The sequence below is a fragment of the Misgurnus anguillicaudatus genome, chromosome 11 (genome assembly GCF_027580225.2).
Source record: "Misgurnus anguillicaudatus chromosome 11, ASM2758022v2, whole genome shotgun sequence".
Lineage (NCBI taxonomy): Eukaryota > Metazoa > Chordata > Actinopteri > Cypriniformes > Cobitidae > Misgurnus > Misgurnus anguillicaudatus.
The window spans coordinates 27,042,142-27,058,770 of NC_073347.2; the positions used below are offsets into that span (position 1 = coordinate 27,042,142).

Consider the following 16,629-nt stretch of genomic DNA (forward strand, 5'->3'; position numbering starts at 1 on the left):
TTGTAACTTTTATCGTCACACTTTATTTTTCTCTTTGCAACATCGGCCATGACTCTTTTTTTGTCATAATCTGGCGAGAATTCAGTAATGCTTCGATGTAACCTGAGATTCAAAAATGACTCCGCTAAGGAGCGCTTGAATTAATTCTGACATAGGTTTGACAACATGTGAACTGTTATTTTCTATGCAATAATAACAATGCGAGTTAAAATAATAACATACGGCACTAACAAATACATTTGAAACGATTCAGGATGTGAACTATATCAGTAAGAACTGACGAATCTAATGAATCTCCCTACTTTCTACATTAACAGTGAAAACCGATCGGATGTAGATAAAGATGGAGTAAATCAAGCTTTTCTAGACTCTGGGTAGATGGGGGGTGGAAAGCACGGGACCGATAAATAAAAACATTTAACACTGACCCAAGGCACATCTGCATGGTATGACATGCTTTGTCTGTTTTCTGTTTGAGAATCTTGTTGAGGAGAAGAACAGGTGCATTGCTGTTTTCCTTCTGCTGTTCACTGATGGTTTACTTTTCAGGGTACCGAAGAAATCCCGCCACATTGTGCTCTTCGGATGAGAGGAAAGCTAGACAACATGCCGGAGCCATGAGAGGGAGAGACTGAAAACACATCTGGTGGTTTCTCAATATGGATGTGCATCATTAACTAAAGGGATGGATGCTTACTACAAAGGGAAGGTGAAGAATTTAAGAATATTCCCTATTATGTGTTACAAAGCAGGGCTGGGATTTCAGCATTCCCCTTTGAGGCAGTCTGGAAGAGGGCATTGTGTCCATATGAACTAGTATTAAATCAAACTTGTACTTGCTTCAATACAGTACAACATAGTTTGTGATTATATGTCAAAAAAGCACAATAAAATGAAATGTTAAAGAATAAAACTGAACTAAATATAGAAAGTTGAATACAATGAAAGATTAGCTAAACAAATTCTTTTTTTTTTTTTGGTATATCTGGTACAGTGGAGGGTTAGTGGGTATTGTGTAGCCCTTTGTTAAAAACTACAACAGTAAGTATCTAAAGGAATAATGCAATAGCTATCACTATACTTCTCAGGGTGTATATGAACATTAATTCATTTATTCTTGTTACAATATCGTTAGACAAGATGTGTAGATTATAAGCAGACTTGCAAAGAGTCAAAACTTTATTTAAACTCGAGGTGAATCATAACGTCTCACTTTTAAATTACATTAACGTCTCACCGATGCCTCATTAAGACCCCGCCCCAACAAAACAAAAACTACCTTGCAACATCCAAGGCTGTGACTGCACTTTAATCTATAGCATCATCCAAGTTGCCTTACATGAAAAACATAGGGTACTGGCTGGCAGGGGGGTAAAGAAGGTTGGAATCTAACATCTGGACCCAGGATATGTATGAGGAGCCCAGCTTCGTATGCCCTATAAAAGAGGCAGGGAGTAAGAGCAGATGGAGAAAGATCTATGATTGGGAACTCGGTAGGTGGGTGAGAGGTTGGCCAGTATTCCGGGGTCTTCTGGGAGGCTCTGCTCTTCCTGGGAGAATTCACCTCAATGAACGACAAGAGCTCCAGCAGCATAGCTCACCGAGCTGTCCGACCAGTTTCGGCACTGGCTCGACTGCGCATAGTTTAGGAAAGAGAAGTTCATATCTATACCGTTCTTTTTCAGTTCTGCCACAGCCTGTTTTGAAGGAAAGAGAATCATGGGAAGAGTCACAGTTGGATGAGATGCGCTTAGATTGACAATCATAATCTTACAGTGTATTCAAGGTATACTGTATATGCGTCGTGCCTAACAACGCCCTTCAGCCGTTACTTATTCACGATACAGCACAGCCTCTCGTACCTTATTGCTTACATAACCCAAAGATTCTATGTGAAAATTTGTAACAGAAAATAGTGGTTTTTATCTTGTCACTTTCTTGGTACAAAAAACACGTTTTTACCGAAATTTGTCGAAATGTATTTATTGCGTTTTGGAACCAAACTCTTCATATTTTATCAGTATGTGTGTTTCCTGGGAATCAAACCCATGACCTTTGCATTGCTAACGCAACACTCTACCAAGCAAGTTACAGAAACAATAATCTTAAAGGAACAGTAAACCGATAAGTAAAAAAATTGGCATTAAAAAAGACTGACAAAATGACATTACACGACATTACTACCATTATCCTTATATTATATTAATGATCAATGACGTAACGTCAATTAATTTGCATCCGTATGGTTCAATTAAAAGTAAAAGGGTTCAAATTTCAAAATAAATTAGCATACATTCTCTTTTTTGAGGACCAAGTCTAAAATTTCTGGTTTTATTTTATTTTGAAAGAATATTTGGGGGATAACTGCAAAAATGTCCATGTGGTGTAACCGGTCTGTGTCAATTGGTGTAACTAGTATTTTTTTAATGAAAATATAAATATGTTCATAAATAATCTAGTTTAGTGTAATATGATTTTTTACATACATTTTTACATCATTTGTAAAGAATTATTTATATAACAGAGCTGTTTTCATCATATATCAGGACAAATATTACAAAAATGCATTCAAATTTATATTAAGAAATAATTATTAAAATAACATTTTAATATATATATATATATATTTTTTTTATGATTAGGCTTACAAGCCATCAAGGTGGATAAAATATTTCTCATTCTTTGGCACAACTGGCGGTTACACCACTTGACATAACTTTGGTGCAAAAAAAAAATGGTGCAAATGTAATTTTTTATTGCATACAATTAACATAAATACACTATGTGCATTGAAATAAACCTGATGCATGCTTTTAAAAATTAGAATTTCTCATTTTGCCAAACCGTTTTTGTCAATGACCTATAACACAAAAGAAAATATTTTACACACAGATGATTGTAACCATTGACTTCCATAGTAGGAAAACAAATATTATGGAAGTATTGTGATAAATGATAAAGAAGATACTTTGATAAATGATGGTAAGCAAACAGTTGATGGTACCGATTGTAATCCATCGTATTTGTTTTTCCTACTATGAAAGTCATTGGTTTCAGTCAGCTGTGTGCTTCCTGGGTCAGTGACAACAGTAATCTGCAAATTTATTTTAAAATCTTAACCCTTTCACACTTAATTGAACCATAAGGACACAAAATAATTAATGTCAAGTCATTGACCCAAAATATCGTCTTTTGTGTTCATCAGAGAAAATAAATGCATACTGGTTTAGAACAAAATGAGGATGAGAAAATGATGACAGAATTTTCATTTTTGGGTGAACTATCCCTTTGATGCAGGGGGATTTATCTAAAAATACAAAACCATTCATATGACTCATTCAAGTACTTACATTTAGAAGAACGCCGATGGGATGGCGACCACAAATAGTATTATGATATTTCTTCAAATAATTGCTAAAGGACATGGGGTCCAACTGTTCTATAATTCCCATTCCCTAAAAAATAGAAATTCAGACATTTATTTCACGAACATCCACACTTTACAATAAGGTTGTATTTGTTAACAAGGTTGTAGCTAATATGAATTGTGAACAAATGAATTAACAAAAGTTAATATTCTTAGTTCATGTTAATTTCATCATTTATTAATCATCATTTTTATCAAAAGTTGTAACTGTTAAAGGGATAATTCACCCCAAAATGAAAATTCTTTCATCATCCACCCACTCTCATGTTGTTACAAACCCGCACAAAATTTGTTCTGATGAACACAAATGAAGATTGTGAAACCAAACCGTTCGTGGACCCCATCTACCTCCACTGTATTCTTTTTACCTACTATGGAAGCCAATGGGGTCCACGAATGGCCCGGTTACAAACATTCCACACAATATCTTCCTTTGTGTATATCAGAAAAAAATAAATTTTTACGGGTTTGTAACAACACGAGAGTAAGTAAATGATGACAGAATTTTCATGTTTAAGTGAACTATCCCTTTAAAGGCGGGGTGCATGATTTTTGAAAAAAACACTTTGGTAAAGGGAGTCAGTCCGAGTACCAAAACACACTTGTAGGCAATCAGCATTAATGGGCGTGTCTACTAACCAACATCGTTGCCTGGGTTGCGTATGTGTGGGGCGGGTCTATCAAAAGAAGATTCAGATTCTATTAGGGTAGGGGCGTGTTTGTTTAGGTGATTTCAAATTCAAATTCAAATTCCAATCAACATTGGCTTTCAGAGATCATGCACCCCGCCTTTAAGTAAAAACTGTCTGCTTGTACTTTATCCCTCTTATTACACGGCTATTTAACATATAAGTAAAGTAAGGACCATTAAATATTGATTTGAAATATTTTATTAGCTCATTTTTAAAGGAAAACACCACCGTTTTTCAACATCCCACTATGTTCCCACCTCAACCCAGACGAATGAATACATACCTATCTTATTCCAATGCGTGCACTTTCAATCTTTGCACAGCCCCTCCTGAATATGCTAGCATCCAGTCAGCCCCATTCATTCATATGGCTCCAAACAGGGATGAATTTAGAAGCCACCAAACACTTCCATGTTTTCCCCATTTAAAGACTGTTACATGAGTAGTTGGTGGCACAAAATAAAACTTTTGTTTGGAGCCATAGGAATAAATGGGGCTAGGCCAAATGCCAACACACTCAAGAAACCCTGTTCAAAGACCAAAAGTGCCACATTGAAAAAAGACATATGTATTAATTCATCCAAGTTGAGGTAAGAACAATTTTCTTGAAAGAAAAATCCAGATAATTTACTCACCACCATGTCATCCAAAATGTTGATGTCTTTCTTTGTTCAGTCGAGAAGAAATTATGTTTTTTGAGGAAAACATTGCAGGATTTTTCTCATTTTAAGGGACTTTAATAGACACCAACAATTAACACTTAACTCAACACGTAACAGTTTTTTTCAACTGAGTTTCAAAGGATATACACAATCCCATAAACAATCACAAACGAGGCATAAGGGTCTTATCTAGCGAAACGATTGTCATTTTTGACAAGAAAAATAAAACATATGCATTTAAACCACAACTTTTCGTCTAGGTCCGGTCCAGCGCGACCTAACGTAAATGCGTAGTGACGTAGGGAGGCCACGTGTTACCTATATAAAACGCACATTTGCGGACCATTTTAAACAATAAACTGACAAAAAGACATTAATTAGTATCAGTAGACATACAACAACGTAGGAACGGTCCTCTTTCAACACACTTGTAAACACTGGGGCGGAGTTTCGCGGTCGTCTTCTGTGACCTCTTGACATCATGACGTATTGCGTGGGGTCAGCTGGTGCATCACGACCAGATCTAGACGAGAAGTTGTGCTTTAAAAGTGTATATTTGTTATTTTTCTTGTCAAAAATGACAATCGTTTTGCTAGATAAGACCCTTATGCCTCGTTTGGGATTGTTTGTAGTCCTTTGAAACTCCGTTGAAAAAAATTGTTATGTGTTGAGTTAAGTGTTAATTGTTGGTGTCTATTAAAGTCCATTAAAATGAGAAAAATCCTGCAATGTTTTCCTCAAAAAACATAATTTCTTCTCGACTGAACAAAGAAAGAGATCAACATTTTGGATGACATGGTGGTGAGTAAATTATCTGGATTTTTCTTTTAAGAAAATGGAATATTCCTTTAATGCACAATAAACTAAAATGAACAACTGCATTGGTATTAAATAAAATTAACAAAAGATTGATAAATGTTGAAAACCTAAAATTTTTTGGTTCAAGTTAGGCTTGGGCGATTTTGACCAAAATTCATATCTTTGTAATTTTGGGAAGAATGGCGATATACAATAAATATCTACAAAGTGTAATAAATGTTTACATGCAATTCACAGCCTCATGCGAGTCGTCACAATCACCATTGTTAAACAGTGTATAATAAAAACTAAATTTAATGACAGGGTTATCCTCCTTGTTATAAATACAGCTGCACAATGCTAGCTGGTCGGAAAGCTAATGTCGGACTTAATGTAAGTTTATGATTGTGTGGGACACCGATATAGACAGTATTGTCTCATACCAATGAGAAAAATACAGATATATTACCAAATCTCTTTATACTGCCCAGCCCAAGTTCATGTTAGCTAATGCATTAACTAATACAACCTCACTGTTAATTGTACTCCTTGTATAATCTAATTATTGACATTAATAATGCTAAAATTTTAACAAAATCATGTAATGCAATACAAAACATCTGGTTTAGCTGTACAACACGACACTGTGACACAATCAAACAGAAATGCTTTCAAAAGCACACAATATTTTCAGTAACACACAATAAATATTTCCCAGTTTCCTAGCTGTAGATCAAAAGCGATTCTTGTCCGGAGGTTCAAATGACCTTACAGAAGCAAAAGTACTTTTCCCACTTGGTAAGCCTTTACTGAGGTTGGATTGCTATGAACATCTGTTAATGGCTAGACTTACTTGTGTGGAAAGTATTAAAGTCAGTCTTTGAATCACAGGCTGCGACGTCAAAGTAACCATAACAATGACTTTTTAGTTTGGGAGAAAAATTCCTCACCTTTTTTTTCTATAACCGCTGAATGGATTAGCAACAAGCAAGTGGCACCAGATTGTGAATCCAAAACCATAATGGGTCGCTTGCATGTAAACCTCATATGTCAGACATTAGGTAAGTTATGAGGAAAAAGGGCAGAGAAACCGGTTTACCATTCTGTCAAGGTGCTCGATGGATCTGTAGATCTCTCCTTGACTTTCGTCATAGTAGGTGTAACGGAAACGTTGTCCTGCGGAGAAGCAACAGATTTTGACAAAAATACAGAATATACCAACACAACAATTTCAACACGAATAAATAAAACCAGACTAGGGATTGTGCGTGTCATGTTTTGTAAACCCCAACAAACTCTCAGTACTTGCAAATGTTGAAGAATTATAGTCTTTTGACAATTATGCTAAGACCAAAAGCATTCCAAATAAATCAAAAATTAAATAAATATGTTGCATTATATGATTTTTATGTGTTTAGGTCATTTTTTTATTTAAAAATGTGTTTTCTTATGATGAAATGAATGCACAATTATATTTTGGTTTACAAAGGTAATTTCAAGTATTCACCTTCAGATTAAAAGATTTAAAATAATCCTATTTAAGCTCTTTAAAGCTTATTTACAAGTCTAACTGCTAATTATATTAATTACAATATTCTCAAAACGTTTTCCCAAAGTGTGTGAGCTGACACAAACCCCAATGGCAGAAGTCAGAGGAGATGATGAAGAGATTGGAAGGGTCGGCCAGGTATTTGCTTAGAAGCTTCCCGTATTCCTGTTCTTTAGATTCGCTCAGAGCCCCTACCAGCACAGGCACGATGCTAAACTCATCTTTATGGCTAAAAAATGAAAAAAGGAAGACAGCACAATCACTTGCCTTGTCCCACGGGAAGATTTGACGTATCACTGACTCTTACTTATCAGTGTGCATTGAAAGGTCATGCCAAAATCATCAGAAACATCCTGAATTCACGTCCATTTCGCATAAACACTTATCTAATTTATAGCTTTGTTGGGATTTGAAGTCACCTTTATACATTTGGCAGAACTAACAGTGGATTCAAGGCCTATTCGTTTAATCAATTTATCTATCCCCTGGGAATTGAACCCATGACTTGGACATGCTTTACCAGCTGCATGAACACTTACGCAGAGATGAGGTGTGCGAGTATAAAGGAATACGAATAATAAATGCTAAAAATATTTGCTTACTGTTTGACCTGCTTGCAAGACTAAATATCAAATTAAACAGGTTAAGTTTAAAGTATGCGGGTATAGGAAAGTTTGAATATAATAATACAAGATATTGGTGGAATGTGCATGATAACTAAAAAAACAGAGCATCCATCACAGCCCAATAATTATAGTCAATGCACTACTAGATCCTGACATCATAATGAGTGCATCTGGCAGAGATGAATGGGAAATAAAAGTGGACTGTGGGTCAATAATGCTGCTTTGGGAATCTGCATTGAGATGAGGCAAAACTTTGATCGATGATTCTCTCCCTTTTCGTTTACCGTACATTTATTCCCTGGAGAAATTCCATCCAACACAATGAAATGCAAATGTTATAAGGAGATACTTCAGTAGGTAGCCTGTCATGTATACAAATCAGGAAGGGGCAACAGAGTGCCAAATGGCTAAAAATCTATTGCGCTATTTTCTATTCTATTCTGGTTTCAGATAAAAGCATCTGATAAATAATGCTGCGTACACACCAGCCGCGGTAGAGGCATCAAGCCAAGTTATTTCAATGTTTAGTCAATGTAAATACACGTTGACACGCGTCTGGAGGTCTCACGGCACGAATGAGGCATTTATGCTATGTACACACCAAACGCGGGGCATCGCGTTACTCGCGGGATTAAACTTCGTGTCATGCTAATTTTTCGCTCGAGTTTAATATTTTCAACTTGAGCGAAGCAGCGTTTAAGGCGAATAGCGCGTTTTTGCGACAAACGCGCCGCCCATATTGCGTCATTCGCATCGCCCCACGCCAGGACGCGTCTGATCGCGTCTTTGCATTGACTTTGTATGTAATCTCCTCGCGCAAATCGTTGAACTCGCATCTGGTGTAACCCACAGTTAGAACGGCGCGGTAGATGCGATTCTGCCTCATTCGAACGTCTAGTTCACGTGAATTGAGCGTTGCCGCGGGAAACACCCGAGTTGAAAAATGTGAACTTTGGCGGGAAAACACGCCGCGTTAACCAATCAGGAGCTTGCTCTAGAAGTGACGTGATTACAGGAAGCGAGCAGAGTCGCAGAAGCCTATGGAAGGCCCTCCCAAGACCCAAATTTCCGTGTGAATGTCTCAATGACTACAATTTCACGCGTGAATGAAGCGAGAAACTCAAAATGTTCAAGCGGCAAACTAGACGCGGTAAACGTCTCAAACGCGGCTGGTGTGAACCCACGGTAAGAGTGGTTTTCAATTGTTTAGTAATAAGTCTCGGCTTTCAAGAAAGTTGATGTATTGACTGCCTAGGTGAATTTGTTTAATTGTTCTATTACAAAACCTAGTAAGTTGCCTATTATAAGGCAGTGTCAGGACACTGTGTCAGGAAAGCAACTTGACAATTCCATCTTTCAAATTAGCTCTTACATTCTAAAGACAGGAATTCTAAGTTAATCTGTTTTAAAAAAAGCGAATTATTTGAAAATAATGCACACTAGGGATGCTTCAATCAATGCCGATCTCCACTTAAAATACGTGGCCGATCACTATTCTGAATCGGACAGCCGATCTTATTACAGCTATTTCATGTACTACGGCTTTTGATCATTAAGTCCTTATTGATCTAAATCACTGTTAGTTTGAGTCGTTTATAACATGCATTTGAAAAAGCAACACTCGTCAAACATAATTATTAAACATATTCTTTATTATCATGAAAATACCTGAAAAGGTTTGAAGAACAGCAATATAAATATATCCTTAAGACATTTCCTGGAGCTGCGTGTCATCATAGCTGCGTGTGTATTGTTCTTCGTCTACAGCGCATTTTGAGTTTCTGCACGAAGGCGCCCCCTGGCTTTTGGATGTAGCGGCATTTCGCCGTAATTCATTGAGAAGCATAGCAAGCATTATCGGCCGATCGATCGGAGCATCCCTAATGCACACCCAAAGGTCGTAATGCGGTTCGATGCAAAGCGGAGTGCCGTTACACTGCGGGGCGCATAATTTTTAAAGGAATAGTCTACTCATTTTCATTATTAAAATATGTTATTACCTTAACTAAGAATTGTTGATACATCCCTCCATCATCTGTGTGCGCGCACGTAAGCCCTGGAGCGCGCTGCGACGCTTCGATAGCATTTAGCTTAGCCCCATTCATTCAATGGTACCATTTAGAGACAAAGTTAGAAGTGACCAAACACATCAACGTTTTTCCTATTTAAGACGAGTAGTTATACGAGCAAGTTTGGTGGTACAAAATAAAACGTAGCACTTTTCTAAGCAGATTTAAAAGAGGAGCTACATTTTATGGCGTAATAGCACTTTTGGCAGTACTTCGACTCGGCGCAGTAGCACCCTCCCTCTCCCATTATGAGAGGGAGAAGGGGAGCGGACTTTTCAGGCGAGTTGAAGTACTCCCAAAAGTGCTATTACGCCATAAAATATAGTTCCTCTTTTAAATCCGCTTAGAAAAGCGCTACGTTTTATTTTGTACCACCAAACTTGCTCGTATAACTACTCGTCTTAAATAGGAAAAACGTTGATGTGTTTGGTCACTTCTAACTTTATCTCTTACGTGCACGCACACAGATGATAGAGGGATGTATCAACAATTCTTAGTTAAGGTAATAACATATTTTAATATTGAAAATGAGTAGACTATTCCTTTAATAAATCATTCAAAGGACCGGAGGCAATTATTCTGCTTATACCACGGGTGCACAGACATCGCTAAGACATAGCTGTGGTGGTTATTTTAAGACATTTGACAGGTCAGGTGTGCATCTATCAAAAAATAATGCATACCCGTGACAATTTTTTCAACCAATCAGAATAAAGTATTCAACAGACCCATGGTATAAGTATTTTTATGCATGGCATGTTGCTCCTTTAGTGGCGTTCTACATATGGTGTTCCAAATCAGTCATCTATGAGGACCAAGTCAATTAGGATGATGCCTTGGGCAGCTGCCTTTGTAGTCAGTAGGGAGCAAAACATTCTCACTAGGTTTGGGAATGAAGCTTATGTGTGATTGTTACCTCTCCATGGCTTTAGCTGTATAAGGCAGGTGCATCTCAATGCTGTGTTCATCTTCATCTGTCTGCAGACTCATCTTTTCAAACATGCCTGTTTTCCACAGATCAGCATAAACTGGCAGAGAGAAAGTAAAGCAGAGAGGAAAAGATAGAATTCATCTTGTGCATTTAAATCTTACTTTGCATAAAGGAGAGCGGGCAATCCATGATAATGATGTAAAACCTTGTTTGTATGAATAACATTAAATCAAGATTATTCTTCTCCAGTTTCTACACTGCACATTTGTGACCCTGGACCACAAAACCACTCACATGGTCAATTTTTGAAATATATGCATGTATACTTTATCTAAAAGCTGAATAAATTAGCTTTCCATTGATGTATGGTTTGTTAGGATATCTTAATTTGGACAATATTAAGTTGATATATTTACAGTAGGAAAAATCTTTATGGAACATGATCTTTTCTTAATATCCTAATGATTTTTGGAATAAAGAAAAAGTGATAATTTTGCATTTTGCATTATGCATTTTGTGGAAAAAATAACCAGTTTTATAATAAATCTTTAAAAATCAAATGATGGATTTGAAATGTTGAAATGATTTTACAACAGTTAAAACCCAAAAAACATGGTCACTACAGAATAACCATGGTTTGCTACAAAAAAATATCGTTAAACTATGGTTACTATGGTAAAACCATGGTTTTGCTAATGGTAATCAATTCCCTAAATGAACTGCTAAACTTTTGTAAGGGATATACATTCACTGTTGAGTGGCAAATGGGCACAGAAATCTCTTCTGCAAGGCTCGGTTTGAGAGCAAATGAGCCAGAGAAACATCAGGATGAACATGTTTCAATCTGTATTGCCTTTCAATCTGTTAAATTTTCCCCTAAAGCAGGCAGGTCATGAAGGAAATGAGATTCTTCACCCTTCTGATCGATCCTCAGATCATAGAGTGGCGTTCTGTAGACCTCGGCCGGAGAGAGGGCACATCGAGATAGCGGCACATGGTGAGAGGGGCCGAGAATGAACACTCTGCGACTGCGGGAGAGAGCAGGCTGAGATTACCTCTCTCCCCATGGCAAATTTATTATTACGTCTACTTTAGCTTTGATGAAAAGACGAACACTTACGTGATGGACGGGTCCACCTGCTTGTAGGCGTGAGCGGCACACGCGCCGCAGTAAGTGTAGCCGGCGTGCCTGCAAAGATAGCAATTTTAGAACAATAATACAAGTAAAATGTTGTATTCGTTTAGTTTTTTTCCACATACGGTGCTATTATGGCTCTGGCAGGACCCGCTGTAGATTGTGCTTGAGATAACCAGCTCTCAAGTTGTGCGTTAAGCTGGGATCCTAAATGGAAAGATAGAGAAAAATGATATCAGAAATGGTTGTGAAAGATGTAACAGCCATCATGTTACCGTTTTGAAACCTTACAACAGTATAATAACATATTTGACTAATAAAACTTGGGAAAGTGAAACGTGCTAAGCATTGAAATGTCACAATGTAAAAAAACATGATGGACCTAAAACAGTGATTCTTAAGACGGGGGCCACGAGATGGTGCCGGGGGGCTTTCATAAAATACATACATTTATTAAAGGTGCAGTGTGTAGAATTTAGGAGTTTTTTTTGACAGAAATACACACCGAAAAGTTGGAGAACCAGTGCCCTAAGACTTTATGCAAAATATATACATGCTTAAAATTAACGTTGTTGACAAGTTTATCAAGACTGATCAGTCATTTTAGTAATTTTTTAACCTGATGTTCTCATCTCTATCCTTAACTGTTTTGTGTCTAAATGATGCTGTAATTGGAACTTTCTCACCAGTGTTGTCAATATAACCAAACAAATAATGACTCAATATACGGCTCTGAACATTGTGTTGACTCCAGCAACATTTCAGCCTCAGCCAGAATCATTGTCTCAGTTGTAATGACATTCTTATCAGAGTCTGACAAAAAGTGATAACACTTCTGAGGACAACCTCGGATGATTTCGTGGAAAAACATGCCAAGACTAAAACCAATTCGTTTTGGTCATTAGTACTCAAATCTATAAACGTAATAAATCTTCCTACATACTAAAGTGTGATTTGTGACTTTAAGTCAATTCATGTAAAAGTCAGCAAAGGAGCATCTGAATGAATTTCAATTGACTTGCTGACAGCTGTATTTAATGAAAATTTATGTTTTTAGTGTACGTGTTTTTAAAGTCGCCATAAAAATATGTATCTGTGAACTTCATTATTTTTTTTAAAATGTATGTGCCCTCATAATCTTTAAAGGCGGGGTGCATGATTTTTGAGAAACGCTTCAATAGTCGGGCCGACTACCAAAACACAATTGTATCATATCAGCGGTAAAGGTGCGTGTCTACTAACCAACATCGTTGCCTGGGTTGCGTATGTGTGGGGCGGGTCTATCAAAAGAAGGTCCAGATTCTACTGAGGTAGGGGCGTGTTTGTTTAAGTAATGTCCTCCCCTCCTAAAAATGGTCTTTCTTTACTTCCGGTCATATGATATGGCAGGTGGGCGGGGTCTGGGAGAAGACCGCTGTGATTAGCAACACGACCCAACTTCAAACAATTCAATCAGATCTCGATGGACAAATTCAAATCCTCCCCTGCCTTATTTCCTTTCAGAAGCTGGTTTCACCTGGATATACGTCAACACGAGAAAAATAAGGCAATCGCAACACCTGTTTCATGGCGACTTTAAAGGGGCCATGGCATGAAAATCTGACTTTGTCCATGTTTAAGTGCTATTATTGGGTCCCCAGTGCTTCTATCAACCTAGAAAATGTGAAAGATCAACCCAGTAACTTAGTTTTGGTAAACCATTCTCTAAAAGCACATGAAAAATAGGTCGTTGAAATTTAGCTCTCCTTATGATGTCATAAGGAGCTCTTATTATAATAATACCGCCCCTTAATCTGCACTATCCAATCACAGCACTGCCATTTAGTGCAGAGAGAAAGAGAGAGAGAGAAAATAATTGACAGCACAATTGAGTTTCAATTGCAACAAACCACCATCATTGTGATCAGTGTTTGCACTTCATCCGCTTATTTGCATTTTAAAGGACACATCCAAACCTACACATTTTTGCACACACCTACAAAGTGGTAATTTTGCTATAATTAATTATTTATATGTTATTTTGAGCTAAAACTTCACGTGTGTGCTCTGGGGACACCAAAGATTTGTTTGACATCTTAAAAAAGTCTTGTGCCATGGTCCGTTTAAAGCATGCTCACTGCATTCACTTTAACCTCAGAAGATACGAGCATTGGTTTGGCTTGCATTTTAGATTTCTTCCAGCTATTTGGGGTTAGGAAGAACCAATAAATATAATAAACAAATATTTTTTTTTGAACATGAAGCAGTGTAATTGTCCACGTTTGTGTACAACATGTTCCAGTTACACAGAATTAAGTATTATGGTGCAAACAACAAAAAATGTGACACCAGGTCTTATGGCCTTACGAAGTCAAAATTAAAGATATAAATGTTATATCTTACCAGAATGTTTGGTTTAGTTGGGTTTTCAAATAAAGGGTCACATATACATTAGATAAAAGTTAAAGGTGCAGTGTGTAATCTAGTGGTGAGGTTGTGACTTGCAACCAAAGGCTCAGTCCACTGCTCACCTCTTGCTTTTGAAACACATAGAGAAGCTATGGCACCCGCCACCGGACAAACATGTCATTGTTAGAGACAACTTAGTAAAAAAGTTTGTCTGTTAAGGGCTTCTGTAGAAACATGGCTGCACAAAATGGCAGCTTCCATGTAAGAGGACCCTACGTGTATGTAGATAAAACGTCTCATTCTAAGGCAAATAAACACATAACAGTTCATTATGAAAGGTCTTTATACACCCCTGATAATTTAGTTTTGTATATTATTTTGCATTTCTGTCAAGAGATCCTTCTAAAAATTACACACTGCACCTTTAATTCATGTGCAGAAATAAAACACAATGAATTTTTTTCTCAATTCACAAACATTTTTGCTAACCGATATCATTCATTATTGACTGATAAGGCTGTTTCTGCTTGTTTTTCAATAGATGACACCATGCATTATTATTTGAAAGTAGACCATCCTAGAAAACATAAACATTAATGATGATGTCAGCTTGCTGCATGTAAAGCATCAAGTACAACATGATGCCAGCAGACTGATCTCTGTACAGTGTGTACAGGTGTGACGGTGGAATTCAATGTGTTTATGCTGCTGAAACCTTTTGTCATGCATCCTTTGTTACTGCATGAGGGAAAAAAAACATCACAGGCCCTCTACAGACTCGTATATGCTGACAGGGCTCACTGAATATACTGGAATTGAACTGCCCATTGAAATGATGACAGATGAAAAATAAATATGGATTAACTTAAATATACATGAAAAGCATGGTTTTATTCTTTATGAAAACACAGCTGTCATGAACACCAGAGTCATATGAACTTTATAAAATAGCATTAGCCGTTAGCAGGGTACATCCTGCGAAAATGAGAGTTTATCTGCCTGGATTTACTCATCGAGTATACTAAAGCAGGGAAAGGTTTGTGTGGATGGTATATTAATCCGTGTTGTTCCTTGTGTAACTGGTGTGTATATAGAGATTGAATCATACACATCGACTGTGTGCTAACCGGCTAACTGTTGGCCTGGTTTTGTTCTTAGCTGCTGATATACACAAAGGATTTACACAAATACGACAACCACAAAATGCAAAAGAAAAAGTGCAGCCTTGTCAAATTAAATCAACTTCACGGATCGTTGAATTTAAGTGTGGTATTAGTTAACAAGATAAACATAAAAAATCATTCCTAATCTTTACTATAATCCACATATGACATGATAAACTAGTGCATAAAATAATCATTTAAAGCGACTAAATGACATTATATCGTTCCGGTTGTGCTTACAAAAGTACAGCCACTGGCAAGCTGAAATGATCTTTAAACAAAACAAAGTGATTTTGTAACAGAATGAAGTTGGGTTTTGTTTAGTGTGCAAAGTACATCAAACTGTTTTTTCTAAATCGGGGTAACAGGTTAGAAAACGCATGTATGAATAAAAACGCACTATGATCTTTAAAGCATAGCTATTTAAAACCCCCCAGCTGATCTCACAGGCTGCGTCTCAAAACCATGCGAGATGCCTAACTAGTAGGCATCAATCCTGGCCAATCACTGACGCATTCCAAACGTGAGGAATGCGCTTGTGGTGCCCAAAAATGCTGTCTATGTAGGCAGCTCACTAGGTTTTAAGGCACAGCCACTCACAAGCACACACATACACAGACAGACACACAAACATTGGTGTGAGCTAAAGCCGGACCTCAGGCCCGGGCGGCTGTTGGGTCGCTGGCACTACCTGAAGCCGTGTACCAGCTGCCGGCGTGGCTCGCTTCTCTGCACACCATCCGGTTCGACATCTTGGTGCCTGCGCCGCCTATCTTGGTCCAATGAAACCTCGTCGGTGGGGAGAAGAATGAACTAAAACAGTGGAAAATATGCTAGCACAAAAAAAGTAAAAGCTTGTGCTGAAGCCGCAAACTGTGGAAACTAGTATTTTATGTAAATTTTATATAGATTTAACGCATATAAATGAAGAATCGCACAGATATAAAGAGATTGATAGTGTGACTGTAAAGAACAAAGATCCGTCCAGTTCATCTGCTCACAGCCAAGTTTGTCTCTGTTATCCGGATGGGTTGGTTTGGCCTCTCTCGGCTTCCGTTCCGTCAGACAAACTGGGCGGAGAGAACTGATTGATTGAATCAAGTGAAAGGCTGATTGGTGGAGGAATATAAGAGGCGTGTTCTAAGACGACAGATGTAAATTATGCTTTGCTTATTGGATATTTCACCGT

General features: G+C 37.5%; 1 protein-coding gene across 1 annotated transcript; it reads right to left on the reverse strand.

The window, feature by feature from the left end:
• On the reverse strand, positions 1-16,491 carry memo1 (mediator of cell motility 1). The gene is made up of 9 exons (XM_055169884.2): positions 16,132-16,491; positions 12,015-12,096; positions 11,875-11,943; positions 11,670-11,782; positions 10,740-10,851; positions 7,215-7,357; positions 6,679-6,755; positions 3,351-3,455; positions 1-1,697 (listed from the first exon to the last, which is right to left on the reverse strand). Exons 1-9 carry the CDS (start codon positions 16,190-16,192, stop codon positions 1,566-1,568), a joined length of 894 nt encoding a protein of 297 aa, XP_055025859.1. The 5' UTR covers positions 16,193-16,491; the 3' UTR covers positions 1-1,565.
• Between the last annotated feature and the right edge of the window lie 138 nt (positions 16,492-16,629).